General features: G+C 26.0%; 1 protein-coding gene across 1 annotated transcript in view; it reads right to left on the bottom strand.

The window, feature by feature from the left end:
- The window catches only part of LOC108685417 (phospholipase ABHD3), a 10,842-nt gene extending 2,599 nt beyond the window's left edge, over positions 1 to 8,243 (bottom strand). Inside the window, exon 1 of the mRNA XM_018190194.1 lies at positions 7,944 to 8,243. Within this exon, the coding sequence (XP_018045683.1) occupies positions 7,944 to 8,045 (102 nt within the window). The 5' untranslated portion in view covers positions 8,046 to 8,243. The remainder of the gene's footprint in view (positions 1 to 7,943) is intronic.
- Between the last annotated feature and the right edge of the window lie 8,426 nt (positions 8,244 to 16,669).

Here is a 16,669-nt window from a genome sequence, read left to right as displayed (position 1 = left end):
TTTCTGTTTTATAAATAGTAATTTTATAAATATGTATATCTTAATTTATATATAATATTCTATATATAACATCGGATATTCCTTTCCGAGTCTTCCTTCAATGGATATTAGTTAATAAATAATTTAGATGCTGTATTTTGCCATATAATTTACTGAATCATTGATGGAAAAGCAATAAATCGCGCAATGATTTAGATAATATATACTAATTCATGAATTATGGGATGTGCATTTGACATTGTAATATAACTATATTATAATTAATTCTTATTTATGCACAGCTAATTTCGTTAATATATGTAAAGGATGTGATTAATGAGAATTTCAATAGATTATATAAATAAATTTGTATGATATACATATTTATTATACAATATACATATATATTTTGTGTGTGTGTGTGTGTGTGTGTGTGTGTGTGTATAGAGTACATATGATTATAATATGTTATAATATGTTTATAAATGATACACCATTTGTATTTTTCCTTTGTTTCACAATACAATCAAAATTTAAATATCTCTCTCAAATTATTATACAATATTGTAAAATGTAGCATAAAGAAAGTTTCAAAAGCGTGTTAAGCAAACATTATAAAGCAAATGGAGAATGAATATTTTTTTTAGTGTTGATGTCTAGTAAATATGTTGCGTAAAAGTGCGTGATAAGAAAACGTTTACTTGCAAATTATGGTGACTTAACATTTTAGTATTTGCAACTGTAAAAAATAATTATTTAAATAATTTTTCTGTTTTTATTTTAATTTTTGATATAATTTAAAAAAATGTAAAAAAATTTCATAACATTGTATGTGTAATGTCGCAGATAACACAGAAAGTTTAAAAAAATTCAATCGTATGTCATCAATTCTGAGTTCATTTTTTAGAATTTTTTTTTTAATTTTTCATAAAAAGAATTCTCTTCGTATCTAAAAACAAACTTAGAATTAATGATCGAATTCTGTTAGAACTTTTTGTGATATCTGGAATATGCAGTATATTAAATCATAATATTATTTGTTTATCTTGTTATCTCTAAATATCATTAAAAATAAAGCTACAATGATTACTTACAGTTAAGTGGAAAATTAATTATACATTTGATCATAATTACTTATATTGAGACAAAGCATTCACATTAAATTGGCGATGAGATCTGTTATTATTTAATGTTATCGTTTTAGAATACATTCAGTTTTAGATATTTAAAAAATTTTCTATGTAGGTATGCCTAAACGTACTTATATAATATGAAATTGATTTTTGGAATTTATAATTTTGTTACATCGCGAAATAGTATCATCAGTACAATATTGAAGGAGAAAAAAAATTCTTTTTAAAAGATTATTATGTAATAATTAGTGATTATTTCGTTCGACAACAAAGTTATCTGTAATTTCTTAATTTTCTGAACGAGTTCTTGTAATAAGAATAATTGATTCTATATTGAATAAATGCTTCTAATAAGTCGTAAACAATCGTTTTTTATTTTGCATTGTCATTATAATAATAGTTTTCCAATTCAATTTTCCAATACATTTATGTAAATGTGATATCAATTAAAGATGAATTTATTCGTTGGTATTATTTAATTATTACATCATTGATTGACTGCATTATATAATCATACAATAAATAGTTAGCACTTTAATATAATTTACCATTCTTTCCTTCAATAAATTCTTTTATATTCAACTACTTTACCTGCACATTGCATGTGCAGGACAAATGCCTAGAGTTTTAAGGTCAGATTAATAAATGACACATCTCTCGTGACTGATGTTGCCTATGGAGGGTCGTACGTCAGTTCGAACGTGTATCGCGGAAATCCTGTCTATGTATTGAACTCGCGTCACATTCTATATAAAATTGAAATAATAAATGTGCAAATGATGTATCTATAATATCTAATAACATATATTCATCTACATAAATTATTTTCTTCATAATAAAAAGTTACTTTTTCCAACTAAAAAAATAAATATGTATTATTAAAATATCACAAATCTGCGTTGATATTTTCACAATGATATAATTATATTTTCTGATTAAAATTATGTATAAAGTTTACATAAAATAAAAAACGTATACATAAAACGTGTTTGACAGTTCGTGATTATCTATATAATTTTTTTTTACTTTGATAAAAAACGGTAAATACGCAACTGATCTTGTTTTATCTTAATTGCTATATTTCGTATGCATATTTCAAGTAGATAGTATCATATAAATAATATACAATAATTTGTCATTGTGTCAAACAATTACAGTGTTAAGTGAAAAGTTCTGAAAAAACAAATAGATATACAGTAACTTCTTAAACAATTTTTTGAAAAGTACGAAGACATTACAAAAAGAGCGTGCGTCGCTGTTTCTAAATAATATAAAATTGCGCACAAAATGTTTTAATTAATAGATATTTCAATTTAAGAGAATTAATATTGAAAAAATACTGGAAACTTATTCGAACGAGTGTAATAGTATCTCGGTAAAAAATAAACGAGTATAAACATATCTACATAAATAATCATATATAAAATAATCATATATAAATAATCATATATAAAACGTTCATACATCCATTCATGTTCATACCTCTTTCTTTTGTAAAATTATTTTTTAGTGTAATAGAAATAATAATAGTAATGTGGAAACATAAAAAATAATTAAAGGCATAATTTTTGTTCATTTTCAGAAACAAACAAGTTTGAGAAAATATTTAAAAATTGCTGATACACAATTATGCACAATTTTATATCATACATAAGTAATTTTTTTATATTTCTTCAAACTTGATTTTTTTATATAATATAAAATTTATTTTGATGTATAAATATGGACATATTTTATATAAAATTATGTATGTTTATAAATATTTATACATGTTTATGTATGACAATTTTTTATCAGAATTGTGTTGCAAAAGTAATAAAATTAATTTAAATTGACATTAGATTTCAATATTCCGTGCGGCTAAGTTGTAAGCGTGTTCAGGCAAATTATTTAATTTCGCGTAAAGGATTAAGTTCACTATTCAGAGCAAATAAATGTTAACGCATATGAAAGATGCCGCAGCGCGAGGCATCTATTTAGCTGCATTGCCCGGGCTCGTTATAGTCAATGAATGCGTCGAGTGCGTTCACGAACGATAAGTTGCCCCAATTTCTGAGTTCATTGCGCGCGGATGGATACGTCGGATCTTGTTTCCATATATAGTCATGTAAAATATTTATCCCGATAAACTCCCAAATCTCGTGATCTCAACCTTATTCCCGTACTAATTCTTATTTACATCTTTAAGAAAAAAGTCTCTCATTATCATACATTTCTTATCACACATATCTTTTTACACATAGTTTTTACATCCAAAATTGAACATCTCCAATTACATTATATCCTAGACGTCAATGATTTCTGTGGTTAAAATATCGAAAGCAATTTTCATTGAATGTCATATAACTCGTATCTTCGAAATATTCTTTTTTGCATTAAATTATGAACATTTATAGAACAAAAATAATTGCCATAATTTAATTATAATTTATTTATTAGTCATTTTCAGTGTTAATTTTAATTCTTCGGAAAAAAAGAATGAGATAATCTATAATAATTTTATCTCTATCAGAATTAAATCTTTCTACTGTTTATTTCTATTAATCAGGAATCGCGGTAATAAAAACTACGCAATATCAATTTTAATTGTCTTATGTCCATTTTCATCAATGTAGATATTAGCTTTAATCTCAGTTTAACTTGTTTTTTTATCTTTTTTTAATTCTAAGAAAAAGATACAGAGTACGTTAGACTGAGATTAAAATTAATCTATATTAATAGAAATGGACATAAAAAATTAAAGATAATCTGTATTAATGAAAATGAATCATAGAAGAAGATAATTTTAATGAAAACGCTAATCAACATTCAAGAATTACGATTTCGTCGCATTTGTAGTATGTTCAAGTATAATTCAATAAATTTTAACTTCGATCACCTTTAGTTTTAACTAAATGAAAGCATTGCACGTTCCTGATAATTCTAATAAAAGTACTGAATAAAATGGAAAAACTCTTTAATTATTTTATCATGCAATTATACAAATACCAAACATTTTTCTTTCAGTGTATAAAATTCACTTTAGCCGTTCTGTAATTCGGAATGAGAATTCTGTTCATATCTATAGTGAGCTAAAGCTCACTTTAAATGATCTACATATAATATGATCAATATTTCAAAATAGAAAAGCGTTTTCATTTATTTATACTATACATTTTGATATACATATACAGTGTCAAATTGAATCCGATGTAAGTGCTCCTACTAAATTCCTATTATTATTTATTATTTTATACTAAAACAATAATTAAATTTGATACTATATCGTGCTAATTTAATTCACATTAGGTTAATTAAATTTGATACTAGTGCATTGATTTGACAGTGATATAGAGATATGTAAGAACACGTGTCGCTACATTGATTTCTACAAAGAGCTTGAACAATATTTAGATAACAAAGAAGTAATATGCACGCATATGTATGTGACGACGCTGATGTAATTTTTAAATATTTTGCACAATCAATTCAAATCGTAACTTCGATCTCGTTTAATAGAAAATTTTCAGGAAAAATAAGCGTGACAGTAAATCTATTAAGTTGGAACAAAATTTATATTCTATATTCAATGTATAAAGTAATTTATATTCAATGTATTGATCTACATTACATTTTTTATACATTTTGCCACTTTGCATTTGACGATTTCGTTCATTTTATATTATTTGACTAAAAATTTTATTTTATTCACAATTTGTCAACGATCCTAATTTATTACTGTGATGCATTGTTATCATAATGGAGATAAATTGATGCTGTTTGATTTTGTCAGCTTTTTTATAAATCTACTTTGTAATTATTACAAAAAATATATATAATTTATTATAGCTGGTGACACAGGAAGTTATTACATCCAGCTATGTAACTGACTTGAGAATCATGCTAGTGTTTCATCTCTTTTCTAATGACAGTGAGCAGTATCTAATTTGGTGAAATTAATGCGACTTTCTGTAACATCTTTTATACATTCTTTTAATCATTATGTTCAATTTTATTGTTTGTGACATATTATGTACTTATGCGGATATTTTGATTTTGATCTTCGTCTTTTTTTGTGATTATTATATTTTTTGCTGAGGATGGTTCGAATTTAGAAACGTTCATGATATTATATTTATTAACAAGGAAATAACAAGGAAAATCTCTAGCTAATCTAATTTAATCTAATTTAATAAAGAAGTTTTTTTGTAATATCATGTTTAAGTAAAGTTTTGGAAAAATTTAATAAAGTATCACACAGTCATCACTTTAATATTGCGTAAAAACCGATCAATAAACTTGATAGATTTATAAAAACAAGAAAAGGTTGCCTCTTATGTAAAGAGGACCATTATAGTATTTATAAGATAAATATAAAATTAACAAAAAGAAGAGCATAAAACCACAGCACAAATTGTTCTTTGTGATATTTAATATATAATTAATATATAATTAATATATAATTAATATATAATTAAGTTTATAAATATCTAGTTTCTACCACAATTTCATCACCTTCAGTAAAATATCATTAAAATTTACAAATATCAATAAAAACACAGAATTTACATAAATTTAACATTCAAATTCAAGGTCATAAATATAAATATCAATGCTTTCTTTCCTTTTATACGAGTATATAAAACATGCTGAGCCATGCTTTCAAAAAATTTGAATTGTGAATCTTCTTACGTCGATCAAACAAAAAGAAAATTAAAAACATGAATAAAAGAATACAAGATCGATATAAGAATGTTCATTACTGATATGTCAGTAGTCTCACCATCAAGCATTAATGAGAAGCATGAATTGGATTAGGATAATGTTAGAATTTTAGACACAGAACAATCATTATTTAAAAGAAGAATTTCTGAGATGATATATATAAAAAGCCAAATAAGTAGTATAAATAAGTAGTAAAATAAGCAAAGTGACACTGAAGGTTTGCTTGATGTTTATTTACCTTTTCTAAAGAAAGATTTCTCTCACTTCAAAATATTAATAATTCTAGAATAATCTAAACTTTTAACGCATATAAATACACATATAAATAGCACATATAAATACACACATGAATGTATTGACAAATAATATACAATGTCACGATGAGTTCCATCTGCGTGAAGGAATTGCTTAAGACTCATCATTTTGCTGTAAAACAGGTAAAACAGGTAACGAATTGTTAATTCTTATTAAATTGACTAGAAGATATTAACGATATTATAATTATTTTAAAATTAGAATCTAGCAATTCTCGTTCTTAATACATAATTTGCAATATGATGATTGGCTCAGCAATCATATTTTATGATTATGTACTCGTACAAGAGGAAAGAAAGCGTTGATTTATATTTATATTTATATTTATATTTACATTTACTTTTAATTTAAATGTTAAATTTAAATTAAATGTTAAATTTAGGTAAATTCTGTATTTTTATTGATATTTGTAAATTTACTGAAGATGGCCAAATTGTGACCGAAACATCTAAATAAACTTAATTACATATTAAATATCACAAAGAACAACTTGTGCAGTGGTTTTATGCTCTTCTTTTTGTTAATTTGTTAATTTTATATTTATTAATTTATATTACATAATCTTGTTGATTTGTGCATCATTTTTTACGTTGCCTTTAATATCATTATTTATTGTTTTAAAATTTTTCACTTTCTAATATGAAAACTTAAAGTTGATAAAATCGTTTTTTTAATGTTCCTAAGATTTTTTATTAGTGATTTTTTGTTATCCGTATAAAAAGAGTATTTTAATTGCTCCTTTAAAAATCATCGTGCAATTAAAGAAAAAGATTCTTAAAGTTGAAACTTTGCTCTATTGAATGTAATTGTCAAATTTTATTTTAAAAATATGTATACGATACAAATAGATACATTAGACGATACAAACTAATAATAAAATAACGCTACGAACTTTTGTTCTAATCCAATACATAAACTAATTTCTCAGAATATTTCACATCCTGAAATTATGCATTATCTAACATAGAAAATGATATATTATTTAACGCTGAATGCGCAGTTTATGTATTGCTTAATGTTGAAAAGTTTATAGTTTGGTTCCTCGATCGAATTGGATCGTGGTCAATCGATCGATCGATCTTTCATTATCTCTTTCTTTGTTAATCGGTTTTCGCACTCGGATTATTTATTTTAAAATGAGATAAAAATCACAAAAATGAAGCAAATCTATTAAGGAATCAATGAATATTAGGTCTTATATTAGGTTTGTTCGCATTGCTTGCACTCAACATTTTGGCTTTCTTTCTCTTCACGCTCAAATATATATCTCATTTTATTTTTTTTAAGGCAATAGGATTTTTTGAGGATTTCAAGTAAATAGATAACTGATAAGTATTCTAGTGAATTGACTTTTGTAATGTTCATCTTATTTCAAAATACATATTACATAATATTAGGTGTAATAAAAAGAAATCCATTATTTTTGCTTGAAATTGAATGGAAAAATAATGGATTTCTTTTTATTATACCTAATATATCATCGACCTTCGCCAGATGTGATCAAACAATAAATTGTCATTGGTTCCATGACGTAATAGATTTGTTTGAAATCCTCACAAGTTTTTACACTTAAAACGAGTTGAATATACATATATTCGGGATATTGAAAAGAGAGAAAGATGCTGAGTACAAAAAGTGCTCACAACGCGAACAGACCTAATATAAGACAAGTGTAATATTCTCATAGAAGCGCAGTAAAAGAGCGAATTTAACCCAAATTCAATTAACTATAGCATGCTATCGCTATTATGTGCAATATTACACTTGTTTTTTTTCTATTAGATATGTTGGCTCACTTCATTTTTTACTTACTTTGACAACTTCACAGAGATAATAGATACAGAATCCGATGCCTAGCAATGCGCCGTAATAGAGTTTCGGGATGTTCGCTATGCTCTCAAAGAAACTCAGCATCGTTACGTGTTATCGATGCCGATACAATCAATCGGCACAGAATCGCCGCGACAGCGAGGCTCAGGTCGAGGTGACCGTGGACCTTGCTCGCTAACGTTCGGCGATTAACGAGCGACGTTCGCGAACGAGAACCGGTGAATAAGGAGTCCTCGACTATCACGCGCATGCCGCACGAATAATTGGACGCGACTGACTAATCGGACCATAGCCAATAGAGTGGTAGCGAATAGCCTACGAATAGCGCGACATATCCTAACATCGAAGGCTCTCGAGAAAGAGATTGCACGCGAGAACGCGGGCTCGATCTAGCGCGCATGCGCGTTCTTGTTGATCTGGCCTCCAGCTAATTTTCTCTGGTTTTGATTGGTTTTGGCTGAAAAAAATGTAAGCTTTTTTTTATATATTTTTTTATAATTAAAATACATGAATAAACAGATTATATTAAATTTTTTCATATCTATTTAACATATCGTTCCTTTCACATGTTTTCTTTAGTTCAAAGGTGATATAATTAAAAAATGTGAGTTTCATTATTATTATGAATAAGTCAGATATAAGCATCATTAATTCGTTAATCAAAGATTAATAATTAGTTATGCTCGTTTCTATCAATGTAGATTAACTTTAATCTTGATTTAATTTCCCGATAAAAAAGGTTTCATAAAATTATATAAAATTATATAATTATATGAAAAATTAACACATTTTATATAAAATTATATAATTATATATTAAAATATGTACATTTATATATTTTTTCTCGGATTATTTTTTATCTTTCTTTAGTTCTAAGAATTAGAAAAAGATAAAGATAAAATTAACTGAGATTAAAGTTAATCTACAGTATCCTCCATAAGTTTGGGAACTCTACGTTTTGCAGGTTTGTAAATAATTATTCAATTGAAAAAAGACGAAATAAAAGTATGTATTGGGTTGTCCGGAAAGTTCGTGCCGACTAACCTATATATAATTTAATAAATGTATACTAAAATTTAAATTTTCTGCGTTCAATTTTCCTTCAACATCGGCACAAACTTTCCGGACAACTCAATATATACATACATTATAGATAATGCAAAACAATATACATATATATATAAACAATAGACCAAAGCGCGAAATTTAATCTTTTAATCTTGAGTGCTTCGATGCTGTGAAATGATTTTCAGCAGGTACAAGCTTATAGGTGTTCTAGATAAATGTTGTCATTTAGATGTCTTATGAAGATTATTTAAACCAATGTATCCAGCAAACGAGAATGGATTGAAATGGATTAAAATGGATTCAGATTTTTAGAAATACGGATTCATAAATGTTAAAATATCCTTTTCAATCCTGAATACGTTTTTATTCATTTATAGGAGTATATTTTTATACTTTTCAATTTAAAAATATGTGCATCGTGAATACTGCTTAATTAAAAATCCTGAATAAGAAATGCAGTTTTTTAATTCAGTTAAATCTAAAAATAATATAATATCAATCATTTTTATGTATCGTGAATATTGCTTAATTTAAAAGTCTAAAATACAGTTTTTTAATCTAAAAATAATATCATGCTATTCAAAATTGTGAGTAAAAAATTCATTATTTCATTTAAAAATACATTATGAATGCTATTTTATTCTATATATAGAAATATGAATAAGAAATTTTTCGTTTTAATTCAACTAAATTAAAAAAAAATTAGTAAGTACCTTAAAAATATATCATAAAAATTCTCCTTCATTTAATAGTTAGAAAGAAACATAAAAAGAACTATGTAAATGTATACAATAAATATACTTATATAAATTCCTTATTTTTAAGTAATAAATTAATTGCTTTTATGTATATTTTAACTCGTTTCCTTTATTATATAACGCATATTTTTTGTATAAAATAATAATTTTAAAATAATAACTATAGAATTTCATATAATTACTTTACTTTATTTAAATTTTTACATATATAAAATATTTATATGGAATCCAATCTATTTTTATGGGTTTAAAATACAGATTCGGATGGATTGAAAATTTCCAATCCATTTTCGTTTGTTGAGTATAGATCGTCGTGTAATGGTTTTCCTGTAAAACGTAGGATGTTCCCAAACTTATAGATACTGTATATTGATAAAAAATGGACATTAACCTTAGAAAAAATTGTCAAATTTGTTACAATTCAAAAAGGATAATTTAAAAAAAATTATCACACTTCAAAAAGAGTGGTTCTTAAGGATTATGAAATGCAAATAAAAAATTTAAATATATGTTAACAAATTATTTTATTTTTTGTCAATATTATTTGATTAGTCAATAATTTTATGTCAAGTTGAATCTTTTTCTCTTTTTTAAGAGACCTAATTTTTTTTAATTATATCATTTTTGAAGCAAAGGAGCAGTACCTGCGAAGAAATGAAAAAAGATATAAAAATTTAAGCATTAAAAATTTCTATCTTTCTTTCTCTCTTTCTCACGTACATTGTTTGAATGAACGTATCTTTGTTTTGTCGTATTATGTTATTGAATAAAAATAAGCAATGACGAGGAGAATTGAGAGACAACTTTATTTATTATGTACTGTTTTTTTTATATTTAAACATAAATGAATATTAATGTTAAAAAAAAATATTATAAAAAAAAAATTGTTTATTAGTTTAGACTTGTTTTAGCGCTAAAAAAAGGAACGAAAAAAATTACGAATCATAAAGCTTGAAAAAAACATATAAAGCTAAGTTTACAATCTTGCTTTAAGAAGCTACAAGCTATAAGTTATAAGTTGTAAGTAACGATATATCGGCCACAGAACTTATACTTTTAGATCATAAGAACTGAATTTTGTTCAATTCGCTTAAGTATAACGATTAAAGTCTAAAGCCATAATAAAAAGTTTAAAGACAGAAATTATTGTCATTTAATTAATAAATAAATATTAATAAATTATCTTTTTCGACTTATGACTTAAGTCGACTTATAAAGCTTTTTAAAACAAGATTCTGAATCAAGCATTATAAGCAACAGGAACAGGGAATGATTTCAACCTATCAATCGGTAAGGTAAATGTTTCAGTGACCGGATATGTATTAGGGCTTGGCTATTATATGTTTAAACAAAAATACATTTACACATATATTTAGCACATCCATCTATGAAAAACATCTTTTCGAATATCTTTCGTTTATCTCTTTATTATGGAATCATCCTAATGTGACCGATTGAAAAAGTCGAAATATTTTTTGGGTGTAAAAAAGACTTTTGAGTGCAGTAAAAATAGAAAAAATATGTATATAAAATAACATTAAAACAGTGTATTTTGACAAATGTTTATAATAAATTAATATGCTAATTCTACGAGTAAATCTTTACGTCGCGTGTGTACAACGTGGCTTTAAAGTGCATTTTAAAATGTTAAATTATAAGAAAATGTAAAAAAAATTAATTGATTTTTAATTTTCTAAAAAAAAAAAACATTAAAGTATTCGACAAGACAGTTTTTATAGAAGGATGTGCTAAATATGTATATAAATGTATTCTCGTTTAAATATATAATATATAGATCCTGACTTAAAACATGTATATTTGAAAAAACATTTCTAATAAACGGATATTAATATTATATTAATTATACGTGTAAATGCATTTTTTTTTAAAGTGTATATAAACGTTTCACGTTATCTTCGAAAAAGAATAAAGTCAGAGTTCTAATATAATATGTACTTATGTCTTACACATTTACACAAAATCTTATATTTATTTATATTGTATTATTATTAATCTCAAATATTTTTTTAAATATGATGTTATAATAATTTAATTGTAATTCTTTAAATATAATTAAGTTATAATAAGTTATAATTATAATAAAAAAAGCATTTGAGAATAATAATAATAAATTTTATGTGAATATACATGTGAATATGCATGTGAGAATAATAATAATATATTTTAAGTGAAGTCCGATCACTGCATGTTTACATTATACTACTTTCTATAAATTTCTTGAAATAAAATATTTGTATTCTCGAATAAGAATGGCAGATTTTCATTTCTTTTTAGAGTAAGATTCCATTCTCGAAAGAAAGAAATGTCACTTCTTTTTGGAGTAAATCCCATTCCAAAAGTATGAAATCTCACTCCAAAAAAAAAAGAGTAAAAATCTATCGCTCTTATTTAAGAAAATGTTTTCACTCTTTTTTAATAATGGCAGTATTTTAACTCTTTTAGAGAGTGAGATTTTACTTCAAGAAATTTAGAGAGTAGAATATACGGTTTTTTTGAAATTATTCCCTGTTCCTATTACTTGTGCTTTTCAATTCTGCCTCAAGCTTTACTTTTCAAGCAATGATATACCGAGCAATCGTATAATCAAGTAACCATAATGATAACGAGTAGTAACAGCAACTAGTTACTTTTCTAATTCGACAACAAATAACGAATTACTTTTAAAAAATAACTTTCTCTGCTTATACGCGTATCTGCTAAACAAGGAGTTCTCACACAGATTCTTGAGGAAACCGCAAACGCATCGCGCGGCGCAGACACTATCAGATACACGTGCACAAGTTGGCTCCGCCAACGATGGTGCGTGACAATGCACTGCTGCAGGTGTTATGCAACGGCGATCAGAGCCTGCAGACGTAATGGGAGCAAACTATAGAAAATGATAGTGATCGCTGCATTTTATTGATTTAAAACGTAAATGATTTCATGACATGGTAGCAAACATATCGATATGGTAGCAAAAAAAATGACATGAAAGAATATTCAAGGTTGACATACTTTCTCAACAATTTTGCGAAGTTGAAAACGCTCGGGATAGAGCAGGAAGAATAGAAATATTTATAAACGTTACGTATATATATTTGTAATATATATACGTAATATAAATTTTGTGTGTAAGACATTTGTGCATTAGAGAACTCACTATTCGTGCAAATAAAATTATATTATTACGCTTTTAATAATAAATATTTTATTTTACGAATTATCAAACACGTCCGTTTTATCGTATCTATTGAAATTTAAAGGAACTTTTTAAAAGAAATGTTGCAACGGAACCGATAAGGAGGGCAATTGCAGCACTGATGTGGCAACGCTTTAACTTTGCGCGTTGAAACAGAGACGAATGACGCACGCACGCACGCACGCACGCACGCACGCACGTATGCTCGCATGCAACATTTGCGGTATCGTTGTACACTGGTTCACTGGGGACGATCCCCGATTGCGCCCGTCTCGCGGTCGTGTGGGTCTTGCAGGGTCAAGAGAATTCCGCATGTAATCGATATACGGAGGGGTAGTCTAGTTATTGTATTCCTTGCTATTTGCTCTCTATATGACATTGTTAAATTCGTCGTCTTTACGTAACACACTTGCTGATTATATTGCTATCGTTGCTATACAATAATGTAAATAATTATTTTATGAAAACAAAGAAAACAACGGACATGTATACGAAGTACTAAAACTTTTCGTTAAAGAGAGAGTCAGGTTACTTTTAAATTGAAATTAAATTAATTTAAATTGGAATATGAGTGTCTCATATTCAAATTTTTGAAAAATATAAATTACCGAGATTTTAGAAATAAGATAAAATTTGAAAAAGATATATATATAAATATTTTTTAATTAAACAATTTTTTTTAGTTAAAATGTAATCGTCTTAATATATTTGCCTGCAGATATTCTAAAGTTATTAGTGTTATTATACACAATAATTTGATATTATTTTATTTAAATATTTTACGTAACAACATTATATAGTCAAATAGAATATAAAAAATGAATGCATTGTACCAATAGTTTCAGAAGTGCATATTAAATAAAAAATAATGTAAACTTTCTATTGATATTTATGGTAAGAGATTTAAATGGATCTATTTTTTTTCAACATTTTATCATTTAAATTTATTAACTTATTATTAGCAGCCATTAGTATAACACGGTAAATATGGAAAAATAAGAATTTTACAACTCGAATGTTTTATGTATTATGAAAGTTATATAAACAAATATGATACGATAATGTTAACTTAAACTTTGTAACATAAGTAAAAGTTAAATGGCATAGAGACAATTTTCTATATCTAATATAAAATGAAAATTGTTCGAGGAATTATCTCCTCGAGGAATTATCAGTATCTTTAAATATACAACAATAAAAATTAATTGCATGGAACATGTTTTACGCAGATTTATCAATGCAGTTTGTAAATTACATAACGAGAACATAAATATATGCAAACATCGCGTGTAATATTTTTATAAATATTAATAACTAAAACTTCGTTTGAACTTAAAATAATGCAAAACAAGTTTTGCATTATTTTGAAATTTATCTTTTTTTTCTTTTTCTTCGAAAATTATCAAAATTCAGAATATAAATTCTCGACTAATTTCGTTGCCATTATATAAATGCACAAATTCACTAGAACAGATTCATTTTTCAATAACGAGTAATTGCAATATCCTAATAACGCATGAAAATATCGGTTTTTTTCTGCACGTTACTTACGTGGAAAATTTTATCGGACTACCTCTCTTCCTATGGCAACTTGTCAAAAGATATCCATAAGAGCAATGGAGTTTATTGTTACACCAGTATACGTAAACGTCAATACCATGCAGATGCAATTTAGATTATCCGTGCTGGTTATCGTGATTGACCTGTAAGGGGCTATTTCATATATCGCAATAATGGAGACGAGAAAACTGTTACGTATACCAAGAGAACGACAGCTTTATTAAACAACAGTCTTTACATTTTGTGATTATAAATGAAAATGGCTCACCACGCACGCGCGTGATCGACTGCGTTGTACAATGCATCTGAAGGCGGAATTGTCGATTTCCTTTAGCCGATCGGATACATACACAAGCTTTGAATGATTAATCTCGATCAAATGCGAAAACGAGGAACGCGTTTTTTATTTTCTAGTTTTTCTCTTTCTCTCTCACTTTAGCTAATTTTACAATTAAACGGGTTTAAGACACGATTACCCCAATGTTACTTTGACTTTTAAGCGAAGCTTAAAATTCTCTCCTTCTCTTTTTAAAGCCAAGAAAAGAGAGAAAAAGTTTTAAACCTCACTTAAAATTAAACATTGATGCAATCGCGTTTAAAGGCTTATAATCTAACCGTTGACTTATTCAAATAAAAATATAAATGTAATTTATGCGAAAATGCGCGAAGGACAACGTGAAAAAAATATTTCAACTTCAAGTCGTGTAATAGTAATACTAACATTATCGGCACAGTAAAGACAGCAGATAATTTTTCTTAGGTTGGAACGCAAACTTATAGAATTTTCGCTGTTAAAAAATTATGTATTACTATATTTGTATTACTGTATTATTATATGTTTTACTGTATTATTATTTGTATTACTGTATTATTATATTTTACAATATAATCGTGAAATACAAAATAATTATATAAATTATAATTTTTGCAAAAAATTCGACTCTCTGAAGCAAAAAAATTTTATACGATATATTCAGTATTTCAAATCAAACATATAACAGTTTTTAATAAATAATGACAAACAATAAACAGGAATTATCTTGAATATCAACTGACAAATTCAAACATACATTCAAACGTTATATAAATATTAAAGCATTAATATACGCAATAACATTATTTTGAGATATTTTCGAAAATCAAACTCACAAGATATATCACAAGTTTTATCATATATAAGTCTTCTATGTATAAAGCAAAGGTATAATTTTATATTAATATAATAATATAATAAAAAGTATCACACATTTTTAAAAACCATTATTCTTTTTCATTAGATTCAACTTAATTTAAAATTAATTAAATTTAAAAAAATATAAAATTTTATTAAAATATTGGTCCCACTTCATAAATTTTTAAACAGATTTCTAATAGATATTTAATACAGGATATAATAAAGCCTGTATGAGTTTTGCAAATGCATTAATTTTATAAGATATTAATTTTATAAAGCTATAGATTTTCTTATGAATATACATTTCGCGCATTATGAATCTATCATAAACAGTTATATAACACAGGATATAATTAAGCTAGCTTAATTAACTTAAAAAGAGAAGAGCATCCACAGGATGGAATACTCGAATAGTGAAATAAAGACGAAGCTATTGCATTTGTCACATCATAAATAGGTACTGCTGCATATCAGCTTTTAACGATAATCAAGCATTTTCCGTGATTATTGTGAAGTTCAAATAGGGGGAAATCATTTAGTCGTCATGGCCACATACTCACACGCTATCGTATACGATGGCACAATTGTGTTTGTATGTATATATATATGCACATGTAACTGCGCGTTTGTTAATCGCAAAGTTAAACTACATACCTTCCATAATCGAACTTTCTAGTATTTTTGATGTATAGATTATACCTCATTAGATTGTTCACTTTATCTGTCAATACTAATTTTAAAAAATTATGTATAAACAAATTTAAAATAATATTGCATTTCATTAATGTTATAATTGAGAGTTAAAGTTTTAATAAATTTCTTTCTAAATATTTTTAAGCTGATTATTACATTGTATTACAAATATAAATAATAAATATTATGTTCTTGATAAATTTTATTATTAACAAATAAAATTAAATTAATAATTATATATTTTCTATATAAT

This window comes from Atta colombica, unplaced genomic scaffold (genome assembly GCF_001594045.1).
Source record: "Atta colombica isolate Treedump-2 unplaced genomic scaffold, Acol1.0 scaffold153, whole genome shotgun sequence".
Taxonomy (NCBI): Eukaryota; Metazoa; Arthropoda; class Insecta; order Hymenoptera; family Formicidae; genus Atta; species Atta colombica.
This window is presented reverse-complemented; position numbering and strand designations above follow the sequence as displayed.